This window comes from Apteryx rowi, unplaced genomic scaffold (assembly GCF_003343035.1).
Source record: "Apteryx rowi isolate R43461 unplaced genomic scaffold, aptRow1 scaffold_3, whole genome shotgun sequence".
Taxonomy (NCBI): domain Eukaryota; kingdom Metazoa; phylum Chordata; class Aves; order Apterygiformes; family Apterygidae; genus Apteryx; species Apteryx rowi.
In genome coordinates, this window is record NW_020449418.1 from 6,504,863 (window position 1) to 6,532,831 (window position 27,969).

The window sequence follows — 27,969 nt, forward strand, 5'->3', positions numbered from 1 at the left end:
GCATGATAAACCTCTCCGAGTTGACCCCTTACATCCTGTGTTCCATCTGCAAAGGTTACTTTATTGATGCTACAACCATTACAGAGTGTCTGCACACCTGTAAGTACCAGTATTTTCATTCTAAGAATTCAGATGCAAATTTAAATAAAAGACAGCAGTTCAGTTGTTCTGGCTGAGACCTTTGTGGCTTCACAAAGGTAATTACCTCTTTAAAGTGAGCATGCCTTGTGGTTATATTGTTCCTTGAGAGAATATAGTCATGGATATCTTGAGCATCAGAAGACCTGAAGTAATAACCGTGTCGGCTCAGTTTCTTCAGTTACGAGGGGAAGAAAGAAAGAATATGTAGAGAAAGATGTAGCCCAAGTCAAACAAAAACAGAGCTATTACATACATTCTTAAAGTAGGCTCTAAGAATTTGTAATGAGTATGTAACTGAGAAACAAAAGCCGAGTGGCACTGCTCATGAAGGATTGAAGAGTTTCCTAAACCGTTGCTGATATGAACTGATAAGTTCACAAAACTGAAGACATAGCTACATGGAAATAGCAGTTTCAGCTATGGAAACAATTATATGGATCTACAGAACAGTTAATCTGTAACCTGATCTATAGATGAATAATCAAAAATTGATTTCCATGTTTTTATTTTGTTATTTTCCTCTCAGTCCTTGAGTTGTGATAACATTTTTTTCCATTACTAACAGAACTGCTGTTTTCTCCCAAAGCTATTAAATCCTTTTCTGTGAGACTGACTCTTTAAACCATGCTTCCACCTGAGTTCAAGAATCTCTGCTCCTTGGTACTTCCAGTCACTAACAGTTCACAAAGTCTGATTTTTTTTTTTTTTTCCTGCCTGATTTTTTTATTTTATGAGTTGATATATACCATGTAATCTTTAGTGCGGTTTGTAATTTAGGAAAATGAACAGTTATTAGTCAGGACAGCATATTTTTTTTACATACAACTGTTTGATATGTTTGAAGTTTTCTAGTAACTGGTCTGAGAGAGCTTAAAGTGTTCAAGCTAATATGGAGCTGATGTGATAGTAAGTTATTTATTTCAGATATCCCTACTCATTAGCTTTCCTTTCTGATTGTTAAAATAGGCATAAAATACAATGGAAAGGGCAGAATTATAATTTCTTACCTTAATTCTTCTACTGAAACTGTTTGTGTGGTGTTTTTCAGCAAACTTTTGGTCTGCAGCAGACAGTATTTTGTTGACTTAGCTCTACTTGTGTTCTGGACAGCACAGTTATRATATTTAACATCTTCCTTTGCATCAGTCAGTAGGATATTATGACCTATAAATGCTGAAGAATACCATATCCTTTATGGGTAGGACTGTAGTTTGCTTGGGTATTATAGCATTGTTGAAGGTTTGACTTCATTTTGTCTCAAGCAACCTTTATGTGACAAGTGTGTAATTTCTCCTCTTGTATAAACAGATGCTATTATATAAAGGACATGTGACTTTTTTTTTCTTTACAGTCTGTAAAAGCTGCATAGTGAGACACTTCTACTATAGCAACAGATGTCCAAAATGCAATATCGTTGTACATCAGACACAGCCCCTTTATAATATCAGGTAATAAGTTCACGCCATTTTATAGGTTGTAATTTTTGTCGTGAAGTTCTGCTATTTCCTTTAAATGTGTTCTTTCAGGGTTTTTTGGTTTTGTTTTACAGACTTGTAATGCTTTCCTATTTCAAGTGAAGGATCGGTTACAAGAAACTCATCATGTTCTTTGTTTATATAAGCTTCATACAGTTTCCACAGTGAGAATATAATTACTCAATTTCTTCTTTTCTCTAGTTTCTGATGCTTTCTAGGGTTTGTTTCCTCTGCACCTTGTTGGGTATTTTTATGCATTTGCCCAGTATTACGGGTGAAACTAAATCTTAACTATTTGCTTTGATTGCCTTTTAGCCAAAACTTTGTTTGCATAGTATACTTGTTACTAACTCTGAAAATAGAGTTTTAGTTTCTTGAACCATTTTTGAAGGGTCTTTTTTCTTTTTTTTCCCGCTCTATGTGACTTCTTTTATTGGAGCTCTATTGTCAAGACCTGAATCTAGGAAGACAGATCGGCAACTCCATCTGTCACTTGTTTCAGCAGTGTATTTGGCAGCTTTGTTATGATTTAATGTAAAAGATTCTGTATTGCACCAAAAATGTCTGTGTTGCAGCATGTTTCCTGAATTACTCAGCTTTTTAGTAACTTAAGTACTTTAGACTTCCAAAATTGAAGGGCACTCACTTCCATGTTTTTCCTCTTTTATAGACTGGACCGGCAATTGCAAGACATAGTGTATAAATTAGTTGTCAATTTGGAGGAAAGTAAGTCCCTTTCTTTATCTTATTACCATCTAGATACTGGAAAGACTGAACAGAAAAGAGAATAATTCAAAGCCCCGTTTCTACACTGGGCACCTTAAAATAGTTTTGTAACATTTTCTTCATAAAACTAGGAGATATGGTGGAACTTGACTGTGAATCTTAATGAATTAGCCGTACCAACTAGCATCTTTCTGACTGCTAAGATGCTATTATATATGGTTCTATGTACACTAGACATGTAAATGTGTGTATAATATACAATGGTGATCTAGGTTTTTTATTTTTTATCATTACAATGAAATAATAGTGATGCTGAAGTTAAATTTACATTGATGTTTTTAAAAGTCCTGTTCCAGATCTGCTATTGGACAAAGCAGTCGTTGTGTTGGAGGTGTTTTGTTTTACTCTCTTATCTCATGAAATAAACATTTCACTGTTTCCAGAAAAACATCCAGATAATATTCCAGTATCATGTCTTGTGTTTTTGTATGTGTACAGTAAATGTCATTCTGTCTAATTATCATAGGTTTATTTGTCTCCATTGCAAAAAGTTGCTAGGACTGCTCGATTCTCTCAAATGCTTTTATTTTTCTCTCACTGGCACATTTCTTTTTCTGATTTACTAGGTGTATTCACTGTCACATGCCAATTATCTTGAACCTGAGGAGGCAATGAATCTCATAGTGGTACACAGTCCACAAGGATGGACTGAGTGAAAGACACGTGCCTAGTGGACTATATTTAGATCAATGTGTGTGTGTGTGTGTGTATATATAGAGAGAGAGAGAGAGACATAATCTTGACAGTCAGAAGGACAGAAGGATGCTAGTTTTATAACTTGCTCATTATGCTTTATAGCTGGCTTGTCTGATTTTTTTCCAGTTTTTATTAACAAAAATCTTAGTCTAGGTATCTTAAGCAGCCCAGCGTCATAGGGAATACTAGTGATAGTGAAGGTCTGTCAACACTTGCAATGCCTTTACTAATGTTAGCCAGAATTGTTCTGACTATGGGAAACTATATGGCTATTCTCAGCCTCTGTAACATTCCAGTCTGTTCTGTCTTGTGCTTTTCCAGGAGAGAAAAAACAAATGCATGACTTCTATAAAGAAAGAGGATTAGAAGTTCCCAAACCAGGTGAGCTGTAATCGCTTTAGAGGACACTGTTAAGGAGATATTTGCTATACCATTAATTCTTAATGACTTCCCTTGAAATACTAGTTCACAATTGAAGAAATGGGATTATTGGTTGTTGATTACTGTGTTTTATAACAGTACTCAAATTACAAAAATACAGGATAACACTGACAGCACTTGAAACCAGATTGTGTTTGGATTTTGTTATTTTTAGTTACAGATCTTATTCTGCCTAGAATGAGGAAAATGTTTATAAAATGAGCATTATTTTATTTTCTTGCCTTAATAAATAATAGAAGGTATAAGGGAGTAAGAATAAGAACTTTAGAGTCCATTAACAGATGAGGGCTTGTCTTAACTGTTTTTTGTTTTACTGTCAAACAAACAGCTATTTGAAGAGATGCCATGCTGAATGGTAAGAAAATGCTAGTGGCTCAGATACACAGAATGCAATGAATAAAGAGCTGATTTGGTGAAATATTTAGGATGAATTGCGTGGGCACTTTTTCCGTATGAGCTCATCTGTTTTGCTTGGTGTATGTTAGCATCTCATGCTGTTTTTATTTCAAGTTGTGTTTGCATTTCAACTATTTGGATATTTTAGCTGTCCCCCAGCCAGTTCCAGTGAGCAGAGGAAGACCTCGAAAAGTTCTGGGCTCCGTGTTCCGGATCCCGCCAGAACTTGATATCTCGATACTTCTGGAGTTCATTGGGTGAGTTGTGGGCAAATATAAGAGCAGATGCCTGATGCGAGGATGCTGCTTGTGTGTGTTGGACCATTACTGACTCTAAGGTTTCACTGAACGTGTGTTTCCTCCATCTTGAATAGCAGGTAGGGGAGCAGTGTGAACTTGCTGCTGCAATAGTGACAGTCAGCAATGCGTGGCTAGATGTACGGTTAAACATTTAAGGTATCTTCCTGTGAAAATAGCTTCCTAAAAAGTTTAGAATTTTAAAACTTACCTGTATTTTGTTTATTTTTGACAAAGCAGTGTAGTTTCAGTAAACCGAGTGACAGAATCACAGAATCGCTGAGGTTGGAAGGGACCTCTGGAGATCATCTAGTCCAACCCCCCTGCTCAAGCGGGGTCACCTAGAGCACAGTAGGATCTGCCTCTCCTACACTCCGTTAATGCCTGTAGGTGGCAGTACCGCTAATGCTGACTCTGCCAGGACTGTCTCAGGTGACTAGGGGACTGTAACTGTACATTGTTACATGCTTTTATTAGCCAGAAAATACTATATTCTAAAGATAACTCACCAGGAAGGTGAGCTGTAGCACTTCAGAATTAGGGGAAGGAAAGCAAAGAAACGGCACTGAATTCACTGTGATTGAAGTATTTATGTTTTGGATAGTGCAGTTTCTTCAGGATACAGCACATGAAGATGAGTGATTGGAATACATTAGTCAAAATTACAACATATGGTGTCACTCTGATACTGTATGCCTGGGAGAGTCTTATAACTAGTCCTGCTTTGCTGAGCAGTATAGGTCATTTATAATAGTCAGGTATCACGAGTTCAGTGCTTAAAAAGAGCGTGTGTGCAGCCCTGGTGCTACTTCAGCAGGAGAAGTACCTTCTTATTACGTCAGCTTCCAGTGTTTGGGGCTTAAGAGCTTCTTTGACAATGCATTAGGAACTTGATGCCTAGAAGGAATTTGGCAAACACAATCAGTGGCAGTTTGATAATTTATAGAAAGCAAGGTTTATTCTGAATTTATCTGACCAAAACAAGCTAGAAAACCTGGGCAGCAAGAGCAGAATTCCTCTAAGTATTATAGATGGGGCTAATAATACAGTCTGCTATTAAATTTGTCTGACAGGTTCCCTGAATCAATTAGGCCAAAGCTTTTGTGTCAGGAATCACCCTTAGATATAAATTGCGAGAGGGAAATTCCTGCCCAAATATTTGAGCCGTTTTCAGGAACACGGGAAGGAGAAATTGCATTGTTTTGTCCTGGTGCAGATTTACAGGAGAGTGATTGAGAAAGGGAGGGCATGGGGAAGAGCTATAACCGCTCTGATAGCTGCACACAGTGGAGCTCCTCACTTTGTGGGGGAGGGAGCAGCTTGACTGTTGTGCAACTCTTACCCTTCTACCCGGATTGTGCCTGCTTTTGGCCTGATTTGTCTGAACAAATTGTTCGGAGAACTCGAGTGTATAATCATAGCAAACTATTACACAAATGGTGTACAGTCAAGCACTCAAATATTGGGAAATTGTAGCAGCAAAACGTGCCATCTTGATTGAACCTCACTATTTCTTTAACTGGATGAGACATAGGATTGCAGGAAGAGAAGAGAAGGTCTTATAGCTAAACCAGGAGAAACCTAGATTCAACTGTGCCTGTGCTATAGAGTCTCCATGTGAATCTATACACCTGACTTAATTTCAGTGTTCTTCATTTTCCCTATGCCTGGCATGCAGAAACGCTAAATGCTCACAAGTGCACCTGAAAGCAATGGGACTCATTTTAGAGGCCTTAAATTGGGCGCATGCAATTCTTGGTAGCATTCTGGCACAATCTGTCTTGGGCTCCTCTTTCTAAACAAGGTACGATATTGCCATTCTGCTGAATAGGGAGGTATGCAAATACATTCATTTGTATGAAGAAATGAAACCACTGAGGAAATTAATGCTTTTGCCATAAGAACAGGGTTGTCATAAATAAAGCCAATAGTCAAGTACTGAACAAGGAGACAAAACCAAGACATTATATAGCGGTTCAGTGAGTGACCATTGTCTATTCTGTTTAGTGAACACTTTTTTAATTTGTAGACATGTTTTCTCCCTTAATGAATGCAGTATAAAATTCATGATGTAATTAATGCAGAATCCCAGTGACCTGGTGCTCAGGCTTATGATTGTTACTCATTTGAGTATAATGTGAGTAAGTGGATGTACACAGACATAAGGTAAAACGCTTTGACTGAAACCTCACTGTATATGCAGTTATCTTATTGCCTCAGCTGTGGTGGTATCTCATTAAGTCAGGGCCCAGATGCAGTTTAAGACATGCTGGTTTTGAGACCTGTGATGGTACCAGACAGTGCTGTGCTGGGCCGGTAGATGGCAGAGGGAGCCTAGGGAGCGAAAGGGCATTGGCACACGCTTACACCGAGAGCCTTATGTCTTTGTCAGTGATACATTGCCAGTTACATTGTAAAATCACTGTAAAATCTGAAATTAGATTTTTGTTCCAAGTTTGTCCCTTTCAGGTTAAAACATTGTTTCTTGGTGACTCTATAAAAAGTTTCATGAGACTATCTTGGCTGAAGGAATAGATACAGTTTGAATTCCTTGTAGTGAAGGTACTTTGTTTATGATTTCTCCTGCTAAAGGCTCCTGGTTGCTTTTTCCCCTTGCTGATTCTCAGCAGGTCCATTTTTCTTTTATCAGAGCAAGAGGAAGATGTAAGGAAATTTAGACCTCAAAAGTGATATACATGTACGTGTCCGTGTGTGAAACTAGTTAACTTTTAAATGTGTTTAGATTTGTCTTTCCAGTAGTTCGATTTGAAGCTTCCATTCCCGTGTTGGTAGCAAAGCAAGTAATATTGTGCAAATACCACATATACTATGTAAAACTGTCCTGTATGTTTTCATTATTAGATGGAAGGAAGCACAGAAAGTTTCTAACAAGAAAGGGTGATGACTTAACAACAACAAACCCCCAAACTTCCAGTTACGTGTTTTGAATTCATTTTTATTTTTTATTTCTATCTTGCAATTTATTTTAGTGACTTTTTAAATCTTTGTTATGCCTTATATGTTTAAAATTTCATCTATTTTCCTCTTCAAATGTCAAAATCAAAGAACTTATCTTGGTGATGAGAGATTAAGAAAGCTCTGTGGATAAAGAGAAGTAAGAACAGATTGGACCATTCAGCAGAAATTTTTATTCTGAAATTTTATTTTGAAATTTTGTTTTAAATTGTCTGAATTGTCTCTACAGTATGTTAAATGGTTAAATCTTTCTTGTGGCAATGGAATTATAGCAAAGAAAATGACTGCTGAAGTGGAAAAGCTTTTCTGCCTTTGTTTCTTGATAGCTTTAAATTTCATTTCAGCAGCAGAACTTGATAGTTTTACTTAACTCTGTCTCATGGCAGGTACGTATTTTAGAGACGGAAATACCTAAATTTTTAACCTGAAGTGTCACACTAATGTGTGGTGTGCACAAGCTTTAGGGGTTTTTTTGTTGTTTTTTTTGTTTGTTTGTTTGTTTTGCTATACCAAATGGTCAGTAGAATATATTCTATTTATAAAGTGATACTTGATTTTTTTTTTTTTTTTTTTTTTACCTCCTCCAGTACAGTGAGTTACTGCATTTCTTCTCTCGTACGTACACACTCACTAACGCAATGCAAGAGTAGTGAGATGTTGTGAATTGGGCATAATTCCTTGAGAAGTTTTTTTTTATAAACTCAATGTTCCCCATCTTGTACTGCAGTGTATAATCACTAGTTCACATGCACAGATTGTATGAATCAATGAATTAAAGCCTCCATTAAAGCCAGCTGGGAATTTGATCTTTTGCCACCTTTGTATATGTTTCACCTTCCAGAGAAGCATCTGCTACCTTCCTAAGTTCCTGGATAGCATTAGCATTAATACTGTGATATAAATAGTCCAGAAGGTTGGCATTTGGGCCAGGAAGTCTCTGCAGTGGCTGGGCATGTGTTATCAGCAACTTCTAGGTACTCTCTGTTAAAATTTCAAATACTGAGGACAGTGAACTATGGATGTCTAAACAGCATTACTATCACAGTCTGTTCCTATGAAAATGAATGTTATAGTATATATAAAATGTGGCATTAGGCTGTGTTTTGTTGTTTTTTTCCATTGCATAAAGGCAGACTTTAAAGTCATAAGTAGCTGAGTTCACAAGAGTGAAAGGGGGCTCCAAATAGAGGGTAGGAGAAAGAGATATATAAACTCGGTCTACTATTATTTCGTTTCTCAGATTTTAATGAAAGGAAGAGCCTGGTTTAAAAAATAAGTTTGATATGCCAGACTCTTTATTATAATAGTGACTTACTGATTTAAGAGTTTGAAAGGTATTAATAACTGTTTACCTTAGCAATATTGATTGTGTTTACTCTTCTCTTGTTTTTCAGAGCTAACGAAGGCACAGGGAATTTTAAGGTGCAGATGTGATTTGAATTTTTTTCTTACATTATTTACTTCAAAAAGACGTATAACTTCAATGTATTTAATTTAATTTATCTTTGTTTTTCTTGTACTGAGCGCAGCCTGAACTTTCACCAGCATAGCAGTAACCAATCCTGGGTTACAGCGTGCTTTTAAATCTATCACTATGTAACGTCACGGAGTAGGAAGAGACTGCCCTAGAAGCTCGGGAATTAAATTTTTCATGGGAGAATGGGAATGATGCTCATAAAATTTCATCTGGGTGTTTCTAGCTTGTTATTCCTGCATCTCCCTCCAGGAGAGGCAATACTGTGGCTTTTCTTGGAATCCTACGCAAGGGTATAGCCATTGTCTAAAAAACTGGTTTCGAAGAAGATTCTCTAATTGTAGTGAAATGCTTTTGTATGTTATACTGAGGAAGTGTAGCCTCAGGTATAACAATGGTGTAATAAAATTATGTGCGTTTAAAAATGTAACAAAAATAATTATACATATTTTTGCTAGCCCTCACATTAGTCTTCCTTATCCAGCAATAAATTTATTCCTCTCTTGATCTCTTTGCTAACAACATTCATTGCCTGAATGCAGGCTGTTCAGCTGAACAAAAAATAGTATTCCTCATCCTTGCTAAAGGGTATGGCTGTTCTTCCAGTGTAGGTGGTCTTACTGAGCTGAATCAGTACAAATTCATAGGGAAACTGCACATTGTTTGCTGCCTTCATGATTTCATAGTCTGTAATTAGAGATGTTCAGAGGATGTCATTTCACTGTTTGGCTAAACATTTAGAAAACAGACTCTATTCAGGGACAAGGAGATATAATTTAAAATTACACAGTATATATCACACTTAATCTTTCATTGTATTGGAATTGTAGGAATAAAAAGATACAGAAAGGCACAGAATAATGGAATGTAAGACACTTAAATTGGTTCAGTTAGCAGAGAAACTCCAATTTTACTATTTAAGAATTTGAGTAAAAAGCATTTTACTGACTTAAGCATGGATTATCTTAATCTTTCCATTTTATTCATTTTCTTTATGTTTTCAGCTGCATTGATTTCTGATCAATATATTTTCAGGCACAAATCTGAACAGTTCAATATGATTGCAATTTCTTACGCTATTTGTAACAGTAATCATGTTTGTTATGGCAGAGTGTAGCATGCAATTTCAAACAAAACTCAAATACAGAAATAAGGCTTCATTTTCCCGAAGAGCTGAATTATGACTACAGTTTTAGAAATTAACCTGTAGAAGGGAAGCAATGTTCCTGAAAATGTACCCATTCAATTTTCTTCTTTATTTGTTATTTTTCTCCTCTGGCATTTTTCTGTTCTATTTCCCCTTATCTTTCACACTTTATTTGGCTTCTTCCCTTTATATTGCCTCACATCCTTCTTGTCTCATTCTTACCTTCTTTATAGTGTGGTTTTCATCCTATTTATCCTATTTTCATCCTATTTATTTAGCCCAATAAGAATGACTGTAGGACAGTTCAACCATTGTATTAACTTTTGTTTTCTAATATTAAAGATGTTTGTGCCAGACATTTATTTCCTCAATTTCTTTTAAGGTGTATGCTATTCCAGAGGGAATCATTTTGCTTTTTTTTTTTAAAAAAAAAAAAAAAAAAAAAAAAGTTTGTTTTTGCAAAATTATGAAGGAAGCTAGCTAATTTTCTTCCCATTAACACTGCCTTCCTGTAACTTTTTATTATGAAAAAAAAAAAAAAAGACAAACTTAGCTCTGACATCACTAAGGAGTGTTTATGATTTAGGAAAGAGGGTGTGGTTTTTTTTTTTTTGAACATGTATCCCTTTTAAGTCATAAGTAGTGTCCTGGTTACTTCAGCGTTCTCAGAACACTAGAGTTAAAGGCAAAAGGCTGCCTACCTTTACTCGCAGTGAATACTTTTTTTAGTGCAAATAGTCTTACTAGTATGGTAGGTTTATCCATGGGCTAAAGTGCCATTCAGCATGTATGTATATTTAGATTTGGGAGATTTTTAAGAAATACAACCTTTTAAAATCCTAACTGGTATTTTTCTACACCATTTTAAAATTCTTTGCTGTATCTTAACTCTCTACTTCAGCCTACTGTCACTTCTTCCTTCTTTCTATCCTTGTGTTCTTTTTCTTCACTACCTTTGTCTTTCCTTAATGTTCATGCTTTCTCTATGTCCAAGAAGTTCACTCATCAGCCTTCCAAATCCCTCTTTTAATATCCACTTCTCACAAAACTTACCCTGATCTCTTCTTAGCATTGTTCTTTCCTCATTTGTTTGTCCATCTTATTTGTCTGAACTAGACATTGAACTTCATGTATAAGAAGGTTTTCAGCTTTTATGGCAGGGGGTGAGGGTGGGGTTGTAAGGTGTGCAGCAAGCATGCATGTATCATCACCAAACTTGTAGTAGCGTGGGTCCCCAGATCAGGTCTGGCTGGTATTTCTAGCTCTTAAATGTATCAATTAAATTGTTCTTCTAAAACCACAGTTATCATGGATACATATGCGCATTCATGATTTAATTGAAGGGTAGACTGACCCTATTTCAAATAGAAAGAATATGGTGAAGCTGGATAGCAAACCACAGCTATTCAGAATCTATTAACATGGATTGCAGTCATCTGCTCTGCCTTTATGCTTCTTCACTTCGTCACCCATATCACCAGTCAGCTTTTAAAATTTTATCCATGGAAGAGAAACCCATTAAAATCTTTGAGATTGTTGTAATAAATATTTTGTTGTTGCAGTCCTCACTACAAAAATAATCAGAAACGATATGAGAAGATTTCAGACCAGTCTTGCCCTAGCATTCTACATAGTAGCATATTTTAAATGATTTTGGAATTTAATGGATTAAGTTGATTCCAGCCCAAGCCATAATACTTTTGGAATGCTAAAGAACTTTAAAGCTCCATGCATTACAGAGTGACATGGTTTTATTTTCTGAATTCATGTTTGACACACAAGCCTGATTTGGGGAAAAGAAGCAGATTTTAGAAAATATCTCTAATGTGCCTCTGAGTAAAAGGTTTTATTTTCTGAAATAAAAGTTCTTAAAATTCTGTGTGATACTGATTTTTATGCTGATTTAATAGCAAATCTCATTCTCCAATACTTCAATAATGAAAAAAGACTGAAGTCAATAGCAGGTTATTTTTGAGCATTACTTTAAACAGCAGGAAGTTTGAACCCAGAGTCTGGTTAATTCATATTTAGTCCCTTTCCTATGGGGTCATTGGGAAGTAGATAAGAGAAGGGTCCAAAATTTAAGTTGTCTTCACCTGTTCGGTTGGGCCTTCAGGAGTGTTTTGGGGTTTGTGGGGGATGATGGCTGGAAATGCGCAGTATCTTAAAATCTCATGTTTATTCTTTGCAGCCTTTGGAAAAGAAGTTTGTGCGTGTTTCAGGGGAGGCAACCATTGGACATGTGGAGAAATTTCTCAGAAGAAAAATGGATCTGGATCCTGCTTGTCAGGTATGCCATAAAGCTGATAAGCTTCTCATAGAGTGAAAGCTTTTCTTCTGACATGTTAACTGAATGATGTATTTAGCTCTTACGAGTTCACTGTGATCACTGTAATACATACACTTCAGACAGAACACTTTTGTTGTCCATCAGAAGCTAGAAGTAATATAGTTTAATGCTGTAAGTGTGTTCTTAAATGTTGTGATCTACAAGGAATAACTCTCCCAACTCACTTGCAATATGTTTAATTTCTCTATATGAATAAAGAAGAATTATAAAGAATTTCTGAAATCCATGTAAGACTTCAGCAGGTGAAATCCAAAAGCAAAAGATATTGCTATCTCAAAGATCAAACTAAGCATACAGACAGGAAAGCGTGTAAGCATGGGAGTATGTGAAGGCAGAGACTGAGATAGGAGCTGAATAACAGTAAAATTGAATTGAATTTTGAAGGAAGCAGACAATGAGAAGGATAAGAAAGGTTGATATTTTGGGTGGAAATGTTGGAATGAAAGCTATGAATGCAAAATGTAGGCACGTGCTTCCAAGCTAGAATTTGGTGGAACAGAATATGAAACAAAAGAACTTAACTTCCCATTTCTCAGCCAAGTTGATAGGAATTGCATGTCAAAATCTTTTCAACTCTTAAATAAGTTCCAGCAAACATTCAGTTATGAAGGTTGCAGGAATTTCATAATGTATACGTGATTCTTGTAACTATTGGTAATTGGAAAATCCAGCTGCTCTTAATGAGAATAGACAAGTGGTAGAAGTTAAGGCTTTGGAGTTAAGACTGTTTCATACAGCGATAATTTTCTGAGGCAATCCTGTGTGCCCCAGTAATGAGTCTTTGTTTGTGCTACTTACCTTTTCTGTGGTGACAGAACAAATTGGATATAAATTATTCATCATCCTGAAGGAGTAATGTATTTTCATTTACTGGTTTCCTCTTGGTAAGAGTCTCTGTAGCTTCCTTGTCACGTGGTGGTGACTTGATATCATGAACAAATAAAAACTTCCTCAAAATGATGTTAGAGAAACCTCTTACATTAATGGAGTTGCGGCTTATTTGAGGCGAAGGGATTGTCTTGTTTGTCTAGGTTTTCTTAAGCATTATACCATAATCTCAAATTTCAGAAACACTGAGCATCCATAACGAAAACCACAGGTACTAACCTCTCAAAATCAAGCTAGGCCTGTGTTTTGGATGTCTTTCAGTTTTTGCAATCTTGAGATTGCCTAATAGAGTTTACTTGAGAAATTGTTTTCCCCTTTGTTGCTTTCTGCTTGGACTTCACCAGACAAGAAGAAATGTTACCATGTCTAAGAAAGCTGATGACTTTATAGACTTCCTTTCTCAAGATGATATTGCTGACCAAATCACTTATGCTGTTCTGGAGTAAGGTAATAGGCACAATGCTTGGCTAATTCTAATCTCAGGCAGAGCTTCCATAGAAAAAGCCAACCTGGAAGAGGTGTTAAGTCTGCTCTAATTCTTCCACAGTCAGATCCTTTATCCGCCTTCTTTTTTTTTTCCTCCTAACTGATCCTTTTTTCTGTTCGTTTCCCCCTTGGTCACTAGAAACGTAGTTTTTCAGGCCACAAATTGAATAATTTCTAGAGTATATTCAGGCGTATTTTTGAAAGATTAGGGAATTAAGAAAACGAAGCAGGAAGTATTTTTCCTGTACTGATTCATCATTTCTGTGCCACGTGAGGGCTTAAGAGTAAGGGAGTATATGTACCAAACTGTCATCTTCTCATTGTAGTATGCAGAACTGAAGCTGATGGTTTGTTGGTAAAGATGTAGGGAGAGAAAGAGATGTCAGATGTATCACTGAAGATTAAAAAGACTGATGAATCATGTCTTACTCCAGCTTCCAAGGATGGCTAATAAAATGCAGACAGTAAAACTAAATTAAGGAAAAAATGAATATAAATCAGCACAGACAGAAGCATTTAGGGAAATACGTTGTCAATCATGTGCGCAAAGAATACAAAGAATGTAAATGCGAAGGATACATAGCTGCTTTTTTTTTTTCAGTTTGCTGCAGAAATTTGGAAGACGGTTGAGGAATTGTAATGGTTCACTTCCTGTAGGCTTCCCCAAGTATGTTAAAGAAGCAATAGATATTAATTTAGGACAATGTGCTTTTTTAATACTGGTTTTGTCTTGATTTCTGACTCTGTAGTTCTTCATCACACTTTCCTAAAATAACTAATCTCTGCATAAAAATGTCATAAGCTTGATGTGTCTGACTTCAGCCTAGAATCCAAGAACTGGATCCTCCTGGGAAGCTAGCAAATGCCTTTTCCTGAAACACCAATTTCAGGAATTCTTCTGCTAAAATGCACTATGCTTGCAGGATTTTTTTCCCCTGTTTTTATCTGCAGAAAACTCTTACTGGTATAGAGTGTAATCATGCTTTACCTGGGACTTGAAAGCATTTGACTGTGAGGAGGAAGGGCTATGTGTCCTTCCTCCTTTCTCTCCTTAGTATATTGATTATATCCTCGGTTTGTTGATGCTTTCAGTAAGGACACCAGTTTTGGTGATTCTATGAATGAAATCAGTTCCTACTGAGTAGCTTATTTTGATAGTCTGCAAAAGTATTATTTGGAGAGTGGTTTAGTTCTTTCTTGTTACAGCTGATTCGATGACTGATTAAAAAGTATGTGTTAGCCATTCTCCCAAACTGCTGACTGTCCTTAGACTTTTTTATTTCATTTGTTTCTGTGGAATACTAGCTAATATTTGCACTTACTTGTTGACCTGCACAGGTGGGGTGGATTGTGGTTAATGAAAATGTGAAATGATAAACCATCTCTGACTCATGTGTGACAGTATATATGAATCTAAAGGCAGTTTTGAAGCTGCTATCTTTTTTTCTAGTCTGGAGCCTGCAAGCCTCAAATTATTTGCTGGCTTCTGCATTTGAGTTTGCAAATGGATTATGATTCAAATGTGCTAGTTTATCTGAAAGGTTAAGGCTTTATTTTTATCTATCATTTTGGCTGACAGACTGTGGTTTACTCTTACTTATGCTTTGTTTTGTTCTCTGTGCTTTGGGCAAGAATTAATTTTCTTTGTGTATACCTGTATTTCTAATTACAAAGTCTTGAATATTCTAGCTGGAATTTGTTTTTTTGAGGAAATGTTGAGATTTTTGAGAGACTAACTTTTGGGGATTGCTAGTCATAGCTAAGGAGGTAACATTCAATTTGAACTAAATACAGGTGATGGTATATGGAACCCATTAGCTTTGACATCTGATGTACATCTGTACAGTTTGTGTTTTGCCTAAGAATAGAGAGAAAATGAGAAATTAATGGGATATATCACTTCATTTGAGGTCATCCTGCAGCAGCATTATCCTTTCTTGCCAGAGGTAGCAGAGCAATCCCTTAATCACAAAGTGGAGACTTGCAGCTCATCTGATCTGAATGCATTGGTGTGGTTTATGGGATAGAAATGTTCCCTAATCAAATGTGCATTCCTGAAAGTACGTATGGAAACTGGAGCCTATGGGGAAAGACTGGAAGCAAGTCTGTGCTCACACTGTGTAGCTGCTGATGCAGGCTCTTTATGCCAGTCTTAGACTCCAAAATCTGGTACATTGGAAGAGTAAATAGCAGCTAAAGGAAGGGGAAGGTTTTGCCAGCTTTGGGATAATTAGCCCAAATACTCAGGCCGACCTCTAAAACTTTTTGTTTGCCCTTCCCTGGATAATATGAGTTGGCATAGAAACTATGGATGGAGGAGTAATGCTTTCTGGGCCAAATTTACCCTTGGGATGAGCCTTATAGGGGATGTCCCATATATGAGTTTCCCATTTTATCTTCATTTTACTTGATGATTATTAACCTGTAATTGTCTGTTATCATGGCTTTTAGAGAAATAGCTCTTGTGTGCAGCAAACATGCCACCTAATGAAAATAAATGGCATAATGGAAAGGCTACTTTATTTTACTAAGAATTTTGTCAGGTGTGACTGAGTTATTTGGTAGCTGCACCTTCGTGTTTCCTTTCAGCAAAAGGTCAAACTATATTTACTGCYGTCTCACTAGCTGTCAGTACTAGTTGGCTTCAATTTTGCGAGTTAGTTGAGACTATAGTAAATCTATATCGCTTGTGTTGATGGTGCCTCTTTTGTATATAGAATATATTAATTTCTGTATGGCACAAGGATAGCTCTGAGACAGATGTTTTGCAACTGATTTCCATACTTCGGCTGGCATTTTTTTCACTGTGTATTTTCTTCTCTTGTCCTTACAGAATGAATCCTATCATAACAGTTAGCAAGGAGAAATTCAGGCTCTGGTGCTAGAATGAGGAGATTAGGCACTTGTTATTCAGAGCACTCTAAGGAGGTGGATGTGCAAAACCGTTCTCCATAATTTATTTGAAGACGCTGAATCTTTAATGACTATCATTTGAAACTGGAACAGGAGGGTTAACGATGGGGTATTTCCAAACAAGCATTCTGATTCTGTATTGCAAGATTGTCAGCGGTTGCCACTATGTCTTTATATCCTATAGTAGGCAAATAGTTTGGGTTTTTTTATATTTCTGTACAGAATACATGTGTGTGCATGCACACACACGCATGCCCACACACAAAAGTGGGAGCAGTTTCAGTTTTCAGTACCTTATGGTATAAATAATTAATTATGAGCATATAACCCAGAAGTAATTAATCTCATATGTCACCAGGAAGCATAGGTGGCATGCCCCTCTTCCTAGGTTAATGATTATACAGGCTAGAGTGCAAGGGAACCAGAGGAGAAATAACTGTAGCCAGATTTCAAAAAGAAAAAATATCTGTTTCTTCCAGGTTCTGTGTTTTAAATATCTCAAATATTGATGAATTATTGATCCTAATAATGTGGGGGGGAGGRTTGTTGGGGGTTTTTTTGTGACAGTAATATTTAATGTTAATGTCCAGATGAATTTTTACATACTGGTTTCTTCCTAAAGCTAAAAGCAGAAGTAATACTAAGCAGTTTATATCTCCTGTCCATTTTAGAACCATTATTTAAAATTCAATCTAAAGGGGATGAATATTCCACATAGTTATCATACTACAGATGAAGTGAAGTAACTTAACCGTTTTGAGCCTCTAAGGAGTAGAATTCCTTCTCAGAACAACATGTAGTTAACCAGCTTAAGGCATAATTCTGAATCTTTTCATGGAGAACAAGAGAAAAATAGTGGGTGGGTATGCAGAAGAGCAGAAATCCAGACAAACTGAATAGCTGAAACAGAGGAAAGAGCGTATCCTGTAGTGCARTGCGGCTGCATAACCACATAGGAGCATGTGTAATGATATTGCAGTATGCTTCCTGGCTACTGCAGTGGCAAAGCTCAGACTTGTCCCTTGCAGAAAGCTGTAGGACAGCTCATTGTCAATGCTCTTAACTTTAATTTCGAGTTTGGTCACTGTAATTAATTCACAGATGGGAGCCCTCTCATTTCCCTGCTTAGGAATTGCTTATAAGAAAAATATAACCAAGCTGCAATTGTGGAAGGATGTAACTGCGCTATGTTTGCTGCTCTAATTTGGGATGTTAGAGACTGGATTTACACTATGCACAATTTCTTGGTGACACCTAGTAAATTCATAGTAATTTTATAAAGAAATCTATAGTCCACAATAATTAAGGCAAGGATTTCAGAACCTCTGGTTCTKAATTAACTATCGTTTCCCCAAATAACTGTTTTTGTGGACAGTTGCTTAATGTAAGTGCCTCCTCCAGAATTGCAGGCATCGTCGGCATAGTTTTGCCGCAGTGGAGGACATTACTTAGAATTGCTGAGTGTGCCCTTCACTTGTGTCACGGAAGTACTGATTGCAGCCTGAAGAAGGGCTGTGTGAGGCACCTGCTGACAGTAGCATGCAGTGAGCTGTTCTTTTCTGTTCAAACACTTCTCCCCAACCAGTCTTAGTAAGCAGACATATGTGTTTTCTCTCTCAGGATAAGGATGAGGGTAGCACTGTTTAATCTCCTGCCAGTAGCACAGACAATTTATCGTTTTTCGGAGCTGATGAATAACGCTGGATGTTTGTGAGACAATTTTAACATGTGTGATCTAAGTTCCCATTGAATCCATCACAGCTATTACTAAACAGCTTTTTTCAGCAAAAAGACCAAACTGGGAGTGAAAGAAACTGTCCTCTCTTTTCCAGAAGTGAGCCTCAGTTCTAACTGGGAAGGTGTAGGCAGAGGAAGGCATTAGTGCTGGGCCTCCTAAATACATTTGGAGAACAAAGATAAAGGAGACTTTAGCGTCCAAGATGCTAGAATAGTGCTCATCTGACCAGCGCTGGATTTACTCTATGAAATACCAAATGTAAAGTACTTAGAAACTGTTTTGCTAGTCCGAGGATAGGTTGAACTTTTTGACCACGTTTGTGTTCTTTCACAGGTAGACATAATCTGTGGTGATCACCTGCTGGAACACTACCAGACGCTGAGGGATATTCGTCGAGCCATAGGAGAGAGTGCAATACAGGTAGGTGTAGTAGCTGGGGCTTTGTTCTTGGTTTTGTATTTTAAAATAGAACACTTCTTTGTTAAGCTGTCAGGTAGCACCGACTTGTCTGAAGAAGTCATGTACAAAATCTTTTCAGCTTTGCCCAAAATGTTCTTTATATTGTAAATGGAGTTGAGATGTATAGCACGTGCTAAGAGAGCTCTTGACGGTTTGATGATATTCTGGATATGAGCTTTTTATATTCTGAAACAAGTTGCTATCATGCCAGAAATARATTATACCAGCCCTTCCTTCCGTTAACATTTCTTGTCATCCTTCCTGGTGATAGTATCACTCCAGGAAATCAAAGGACTGAAGCATCCCAAATAAGACTAGCCTTGTGACTGGGTCGGGGAATGAAACTTGCTCATAAAAGCACAAACCAAAGATGCAGAGTAATGAACACCATCAGTATGCTTGATGTGCATTATACAGCTCCTGAAAGCAGCCTGACCATATAGCCAGCTATTTCTTGTTGATAACTTAATGACTGCTGCTGTCTCTGCAAATAAGAAAACATTATTTAATTCCTTGGGAATCTTTGCAAGCATTTTCATAGCGGGAGGGATCATGCTGTTTTAGAAATGCAGCAGCAACAACAGTAATCTGTCCAGTGCAGAGCAGGATATAGATGTAAACCATGATGTATGGTAACCTCTGTATTAATCAAAATCTGGAAGTCAAAAATGGCTAATCTAATACTGACCTAAATCTGATTAGGAAAGTGTATTCTTACTGTATCATATTTGAAGAGCAACCTAAAACTTGGCATAAAGGCTAAAGTAGTTGCAAACTCGGTTCACTTGAGTTGCTTGCACACACGCAGGCAAAATACTGTATATTTAAACTTCTCATTAAGACCTTCAATGCTACAAGAGGGATTCTTGGTCGGGGCAAGAAGTGAGTGCCTGTTTCAAGGCATCCTGGACAGTGTAGTTCCTATATCTGATCTGAGGAACCAGGAGGGATCCTATGGTTGGGACAGACAGGATTTGCACATGGCTGATGCTGCAGTGCTGACAGACCTTAAAAATCTTTGAGGCTTGTGAACTTTATTCTCTTTCACTGCAGAAACTGAAGTGAATGTCAAGCTTGCTCTCTTGGCTGCTTACAGAATAATATGAATAAAAACTAAAAATGCAGTCTACAGGGGGCGAGGGGCAGAAATTGGGAGAAGGAAGCCACTGGCAACAAAAACTCACTTCTGACTTAATAAATTGATTGTAAATAAAGGCAGCAACGAACACAGTGATGAAATACCCTCTACTAAAAACTTCAGTAAACAGCAGGGGGATGATTCATAGCCAAATTTAAGTGCTTTTAAACTTCAACCTCATACAAAAGCTTTTCATGTGTGAAAAATGTTCTTGGGAAAGGACTTCAAGGAAAACTGCATTGGCTTAATTTCTTTTCAGAAATGGGTTTGCATGACTGATGTTTAGTGACTAAGTACCAGTCAGCAGCTCCAAGAAGAGAGCAGTCATCTTGGGATACATTCTCCAGGGATGTATCAAATTTTGTTACTACAAAATTAGTATGTTAGTGATGAATTCTAGCAAGCTTGCTATACTGGGCAAACGGAGAAAGGCCTTTGCTATTCTGAAGTCCTGTGTTTTCATAGTCGCTTTTGCCAGTAAATTTGGAAGATGAGGTTCAGCCTTAATTTTTCTTTGTTTTGTTGCAAAACCTGTTAGGATGCCAAAGAGTTACAGTAGGTATGTTACAAATAAACTGCAGTTCCTTCTTTAGTGACATTGAAGTAGTTGTGACACCTCTTCATGTGTTATGTTCTCGCTTTACATTATTTTTCAGAAATAAGAGGATGCATTTCTAATGCAAATATCCTCCAAAATGTTTTTAGGCATGGAAGACCAAGTCCACAAATGATAAGAGTTGGTTGTTCTCCTCTCCCTTCCCCAGACCTGAAATTCAACGAGGGGAATGGTTGTCTTGGCCCAGTGATACAACAACTACACAGGGACACTTGATGGATTTTATAGTAAGCTCCTAGGACATCTTGTGCCATTGTATCCTTCCAGCTCCAAGAGACCAGTGTTGGAGCTTGGAATGCCCCTAACAGCATTCACTAGGATGCAGAATCACTTTTCAAACCTGTCATTATCATTTACCACTTTGAGGTTTACTGTAGATGTTTTGCGCTAAGAGAATAGTTTCAGTAGCTATTTATTCAATACAAAGTCATTTAAAGAAATAAACACTGTGTTTGATTTACATGAGTACTATCATTGATGTCATCTAAGAGAAGGAAAATAACTGCACTTCTGAATYGCATTTTTCACTTACAAGTTCATTCACGTCAGCAGTTAATCTTTCTGCTGTCTGAGAAAACTGATTTCAAAACTGCGGATAAGTTTGTTTGCCAAAGGCTTTACTTTTAACATGTTCTTTGCAACGCTTTCACGGGAAGGATTTCTTTAAGTTTGCTAATCCTAGCAGTGCAACATTATATCTAATTTGTTAATGACTTGATTTTTCTGGGCCTTGATCACTTTAATTCCTTAGGGGTTTTCCATCCTTCTAGATGATTCTTCTAAATTTTCAGGGTGGTGTTTCATGAAGATTTTGGCCTTTTCCACTGAGTAACAAAGTGTAGTGATACCTCAGATCTTCAGTAAATTAAAGCCTCCTACAGGTGCAAGCTAGCAGGCTTATAGCTGTTCTGAGTAACTACTGCCTTTCCAACAGCGTGTGATCTGATGGGAAAATAAATTTACTGGCCACATAATAACATGTTTTGGCTGTTTTAATCAGATAATATATATCAGATATAATTAATTAATATAAAATGAAGTGACTTTGCTTAATTTTTAAAACAATGTGTGTAACTTGTGGAATTTACTGCAAGGAGAGATCAAAGACTGTGATAGAAATTTTTTAAAGGCTCAATAATTTTGCTACCAAACATTTAGATCTGTCTGTAAATAYGTATTTGATCAAGTAGCTGAGGAAGGAGGCCGGTTATTAACTATCTGGGAATATCATTTCTTTCCTGCATTACATCCTTCCCTTCTGCTGAACAAATGCAATATGATCCAGGCTGCTAGTTATTATCACCTGTCTGAAATTGGCCTTGTCACAGAGAGCTCTGCATCACTGACGGATACAATGAGTGCAGGCATGGGAAAGGCTAAAAAGGGTAGCTTCCTTGTCCCTGGCAGAGGTCTTGCAGATTTTACTGCTGTCTTTGTAACGCTCGTCTTTTTGTAACCCAATGCCCTTGGGGTTTTTTTGTTTGTTTKTTTGGGTGGCTTTTTTTTTTTTTTAGCATCTCCTGAGCTAGACAGGAAGATCTGTGATCTAATTTAATTACTCTGACCCTCTAGCACACATCTGTTATGGAAGTGTTATACTCTGCTCTGTGGGGTTATTGCATTTGGAAAGTGGGGCACTTTTTGTTGCTGCTGCTCTTACAACATCAAAGGACACGTATGCTATGATGTTTCTGTTTGCCTGCTCCRTTCTGAAGTTTATCGTTGGGTGTAGCAGGTGGGATCCTTTACAGTTTGTTAGGTCAGGTTCACAAATGTCTAGCAAAGAACACTTGAGGGTTTTGCTGTATGAAAGGATCATATTTCATTTTGCTTTTCTTTTGAGCGCATCTGAGTTATCCTGATTTGAGATCTGTAATAAAAAGCAAGAGCCATTCTCTGTTTGGATTTCCCTAAGAATAGTATCCAGAGAAGGCAGCTGAACATGTATAGAAATGTATAATATTTAAAAAGTGAATAATTACAGAGTAAGCAGTGCCAACACTGGATTAATTCACAGCTTCTCTTAGTACAGAAGTAATTGCGGTGGGTTTGGCTTTTGGTTTAAAAGTGRTATTTCCTGTGTAGACAGATCATTTCTTTAAGTGTACTATTGACAAATATTCCATTTGAAAACTCATTCATCAAAGAGTATCTTGTAGCATTTTTTTTCTTGCAAATATATTTTCCTTTAAGAAACTCTTCCATAGAGAAAAACTGTATTATTGACCACAGTTTTCCAAAAAAGGAAGCTTGAATGTGTTTTATTCTCTCAACTGAAATAGCCAACAACTGAAATAGCCAACAAGTTCAAGGAGTAAGTGTACCTTTGTGAAGGTACAACAGGATATTAGATGCCAAGAGGTTGATAAGAATCTTAGAAGTATCTATTCTACTTAGTGAGAAGTGAGGATGAGCAGGATCCTATCTTCACATTGCAACATAGTCATCCTGCTTTGTATTAGGCACTGAGTAAACAGGTAAATAAAGGCTCCTGCCTCTTCATAGCATCCTTTTAGGAGTAGCAATGGGCTCCCAGTCATTAACAGGATGAGAAGAGAAAGGAAAGTTGGTGAGCTGGCACTATTAAAACAGCAATAAAATAACTCTTTTTGCATTCCTGTCCATTGAAGTTAAGATTGGTTGGCACCTACCCTGCACTAAGCCCTCATTTGTCATCRCAAGCGTCCCATAAGGGAAAGTGAAATGGCTGCTCGAGACTCGTGGGGCCCGTTTGCTGTTACTCTGAAGTGGTTGTATCACCCATAGCTGTAGAGTTAGAGGGGAAAAAATATATGTATATTGCAGCCTGTACTTAGTCTCCTTCTATGAATATAGTAATGTGCCGCCCACTTTTCAACATGACCTTCTGGTTGTTTTTGAAGGTTCCTATAAAAGAATACTTTGTCCCACTTTTCTCAGTGCTTGCTTGCACTTTAATCCCTTGTTCTGATCATCAGTCTTGAACATGCGACTGACGTCAATTAGGAAGGCAWTGGGATTTGATTTGTAGATGCTGAAAGTTTGTGAACTGAAAAGTGATTAAGCAAGTTCATGGAAGAAGATTCACCAGAAGAAACCAAATGCAAAATTACAGCCTCTTACTTGGGATGTTCTGGACACCTAAGGCTTTGGAGGCTGGAAGAGTTTTCTGGGGAGGTAGCACTATGTGTTTGCCCTTTCCATACATTTTTATGTAGGCTTTCACCACTGGGCTAGGTATCCTTTGGGTCTGCCCTGGTATGGCCACTCTTAGGACTTTAAATTTAAATTTTATTTATTATCATTATTGTTTTTGTTGGCTCCTTCTCTGGTGCTCTCTTTTCCCGACTTAGAATATTGATCCCGTCTTTAAGTAAATGACAATATCTATAGCCAGAAGTTGAGTTTTGAGTCTAACTAAATGAACATGCTGGCTAAATTAATCAGTTATTGCTGTTGGATATCTGATCTCCTTTGTTATGAATCTGTTCATCACCTTTGAAAACTCCAGTAGCTGTTCCATTTTCTTTTTCTCCTCAGATAACATGCTGCAACGTTTTTCTTTCCAAAACAGTAGCTTTGTTTCCCAGAGACACCACGAAGCTGCCAAACAGACCTAAGAAACTGGATGCTAGAAGGGAGGGTTAAATAGTTATACCCAGCAGCAATTAGGTTTTCTTTTTTCTTTTGCTGAAAGAGCATTGTGGCACTGCAGGCAAAACAAAGCTGTCTTTCTAGGAAGAGGTCCTCTTTCAGACAGATAAGGAAGGTGTTGATAGGCACTGTCTGAAAAGAATTGCCAAGGGAAGAAAAAGAGCATGTCAGGGAAGCATGGAAAAGCAAATTCTGTTCTGTTGATTCTTTTTGAGATCAGTTCCTTAATTTTAGGTTTCCTCCAACACAAAATCATTCAGAGATTTCTGTAAGTAGTTGATGCAACCAACCAAGTAACATTTTTTTACACAGAGAACAAACTGTTGTTTAAAAAAAAAAAAAAAAAAAAAGGCGTTCTTCCAAAACATATTAAGACTAATGTAGAACTTTCTACCATGGCTTTATTATACCATAGCACTGGCAAATTAAAGATTTTTTTTTTTAATGTGCTGCTGTATTCCATCACACAGAACTGTGCAACTTATCTGGAACATATGTTATCTTAGCTCCTATATGCAAATAGATCAAAATATCAAAACCAAAATACGGTAGAAATTCTAACTTTTATTAAAGCCTGTCCATATAAACAGATCTAAGACAACAAGTCAGATACCCAGTGGATCAGCAGAGGGAACAGGTTTCAGAGGTGGATGCAGACTGAGTGCTAGACCTTTTACCAGCTGTATGTGAATCAAGTGATACCTATAAAACAGACTATAATGAGACAGGAAATATCCAGTCTTGCAGATGAACGTTTTCTATTAACTTAAGTGGAGCAGGCTCAGAAGAAGAGAGCCATGACTTAATAAAATAATTTTTTTCTGTCCCTTGTATTCATTGCTTAATAAATATGTAGTACTATTCTGGGCTTTTTCAATATAGGGACATTATTTTAGGAAAAGACGTGGGTGGGGAGAACATTCTGTCTCAGGAAAGCAAATAGCATCCCAGAATCCTCACTAGAAAAAGGGAGAGTAAACTCATGAAAGAGGTATGCCTGTGATCTCAGACTCAAGTATGCAACAAGCCTTCAGGTTTATGGAAAAGACAGTGAAATGTGTTTTATCATTACCGGGGAATGGAGAAAGTGATTCCTACCCAGGATCAATATAACTAAATTCCTCAACTTGCTTTCACAGCAGAAACAAAAGCAATAGCAGGAAGAGAGAGAGGGTGGGAAGCAGTCTGAGGAAACATTGCACCTTTTCTCCTCCTCAATCATTACAGGCACAAATCTTGAATCGGCAGCCCCTGAACATCTACTGCTGGCATGAAATGATATAAGGCACATAGTCAGGGGTATGCCATGAAAGCAGGGAGTATCATTTGCTGTGTGTGGATTGATTTGATTTATAGCACAGGGATTAAAAGAGAAGTTTAGTTATGCATCCAGAATTAGGAAGAAATGGTAAGCTGCTGGCATGAGTTTCTCTAACTTGTTCTATGTAAGGAAATAATCAGCAACAGTGCTGTAAGAGAATTATATTAATTATATATAATTGAGGTGTCCAGGACTCTAGTTAACTTGTAGGCATGTAATTATATAATGATTTCATATTTTAAAAAGTTTTGCTTTTTACATGATCTTTTATATTGCCTTTCTATCTTTGTTACCCCAGTTGTAAGAAGCAGAAGTGATTTGCTAGAGCCATCCATGAACTTAGTGAAATTAAGGTTAGAAGTTGGGATCCAAATTCTGTGCTCAGGCAACATCATCTTTCTCCCCCCTTTTCCTGCACTACATTTCTGTGTCTTTTTGACTTTTGGTGACTAGAGTTAAAGACCAGATTTTTGACAGCTCCTTCTAAAACTATTAAGTCAGAATTTTTTTTCTGCCTTTCAGTATCTTGCGAAAAAACAGCATGAGTTGTAAATGAAGCCTATTATACGTATAGAAGACAACTTCCTTATARCTTTAAAATAAAAGCAAAGTACCACTTTTTTTGGGGGGGAGGGGGGGACCCTTCCCCTTCTCAAAGAGGAGAGGGGAATGTATTTCTCTGCCTTGATATTTCAAAATTTGTATTTGCCATATGGAAAGGGAATGGTATAAAATGCTGAACGAGGTTGAAGCTGAGGTTCTGCCACAGAATGACCATCTTCCCTATCAGGTATTTCCTTCGTTGTCTGGTACGACAAAGTGGTATGATGATACAGTTTCTCTCTCTTCTCTCTAGGATGGTTTACTTGTACTGCACTATGGCCTTGTGGTAGCTCCGCTACCAGTAACTTAAAGATTGCTAGAATATCAGATGGTGAAACAATCCAAAGTCATCGAGCTTCATCAGTGCTGTCTCTCGCCAAAGAAGGCCATCTTATTCCCGGTGACAGGAAGCAAGTAAAACAAACGACCACTGACTGCTGTATGCTTGTAATTYAACACCTGACTTTACCACTGTAGAAATTACAGCTTCTGTAAGTACAGCTATAGATGTTGCTATGCTTAGTATTACAAATGACTGTCTCCAAATTTCACTCAGCTCAGGGACCTTAAATGCTCAGACTTGCTGCATTTTTTTTAAATACTTTGTAAAACCCCAAGATCTCACAGCGTTAACTGTCTTTTTCCTCCGAGCTATGAGATACTGCATACTTTTGAAGTGTCTAGCTGGAATGGTGCTCTCAGGGATGATCCTCAGTCAGCAGTATAGTGTATTCTGGGGAGGAGACGGTCATTTCTCAACAGTATAGTGTATTCTGGGGAGCAGACGGTCGTTTCTCTAAAAAGAGTGTTCTGTGATCGTCTGTCTTCGGAAGTGATTTGGAGAGAAGAGGGGAATTTTCCAAATTCATACCAAAATAGGTAGAAAATGACGAATCACAAGCATTGTTTTTTTTCAGAAGCAGCATTAAATTTAATTGTTTTTCTTCAAGAAAGACAATTTTGTTTGCACTGGAAATATGTTTGGTGGTAGTTTGACTTATACCAAATGGTGGATCATGTATCTGTAGTCTTAATGGAGATGAGCCAGCTGGTTAAACTATGCATGTTTAAAAAAAAAAAAAAAAAAAAAAGTAGCGCTTCTTTGTACCTGCTTGCTCTATGTAAAATAATTGCTATCAGCCTGATTCTGCTGTCGTGTAAAATCCGTCAACTGATTTGACAGGCAAGAGCTCAGATCCTCTTTCATTTCAGCATGTCTTTCTAGCAGCAGTGAAAACAGTAGCTCTTGCAGTCTTTCTAGAGTGTATTAGTGCATTGTAGTGGAGACCATGGTTGAGGTGGTTGAGCAACATAGTACCCACCTGTTACTCCCAGATTCATAAGAAGATATTAGGTAACTTTAGTTTTAACATATTAAAATCCTAAATTTTGTGACAACTGTAATATTTTCAAAATTCTGCTCTGTTCAAGACTTTCATGGTTTCCGGCACAGGATTAAGAACCAGAGCTTTGTATGTTGTGGTCTTGCTGCACGCCAGGTCATAAATGTGGGGATTCATGAAAGCTGCCTTTAGGCATGGGGGACCAGGCTCCCGCTGTAGTTGGCGTAGGGGGCGGGAGAGGGCTCCTCTGAAAGGCCTTGCAGAGCACCTAACCGAACTCACATGCACTTGCTCACTGTCATATTCACTGCTCTGCGGTCAGTGTAGGGGGAGACCGGCAGCCTCTGTCAAAAGAAAGTTTTCGTGAATCCTTCCTCAGGTCTTTGCAATAAATATTTGGTCTTGCCTGCAAAGATGACACCATAAGAAAAAGTGGTGTTTGTTTGAAGTGATTTTTGTGATGCTTCTAAAAAAGAAAACAAAACAAAAACATTTGTAACCACAATTTACTATTTTACTTTCAAAGTTTGTATAAAAGTAGTGTTTAAAATGCAGCAGAAAATGAGATTATTTTGTAAACACTTTGTGAGTTGTGTTGATAAGAGATTATATATTGWAACAGTAAAATAAAGTTTATTTTAGCTGATTTCAAA

At 37.4% G+C, this 27,969-nt stretch overlaps 1 protein-coding gene across 2 annotated transcripts; it reads left to right on the forward strand.

The window, feature by feature from the left end:
• PCGF6 (polycomb group ring finger 6) lies at positions 1 to 27,969 on the forward strand. Of its 2 annotated transcripts, XM_026069778.1 has the most exons (10): positions 1 to 99; positions 1,493 to 1,589; positions 2,287 to 2,342; positions 3,420 to 3,479; positions 4,084 to 4,192; positions 8,602 to 8,629; positions 12,020 to 12,118; positions 18,537 to 18,623; positions 20,506 to 20,643; positions 26,227 to 27,969. In XM_026069778.1, the coding sequence occupies exons 1-10, from the start codon at positions 3 to 5 to the stop codon at positions 26,281 to 26,283; spliced, it is 828 nt and encodes a 275-aa protein (XP_025925563.1). In that variant the 5' UTR covers positions 1 to 2; the 3' UTR covers positions 26,284 to 27,969. The 2 variants fall into 2 exon arrangements, with proteins under 2 accessions (XP_025925563.1, XP_025925564.1); XM_026069779.1 differs by lacking the exon at positions 20,506 to 20,643.

Coding starts and splice junctions, on each gene's coding strand:
- PCGF6 (XM_026069778.1), top strand. CDS start 3: ATGATAAACCTCTCCGAGTTGACCCCTTACATCCTGTGTTCCATCTGC. Junction 4,193..8,601: donor ATACTTCTGGAGTTCATTGG/GTGAGTTGTGGG, acceptor CTTGTTTTTCAG/AGCTAACGAAGGCACAGGGA. Junction 12,119..18,536: donor ATCTGGATCCTGCTTGTCAG/GTATGCCATAAA, acceptor GTTCTTTCACAG/GTAGACATAATCTGTGGTGA.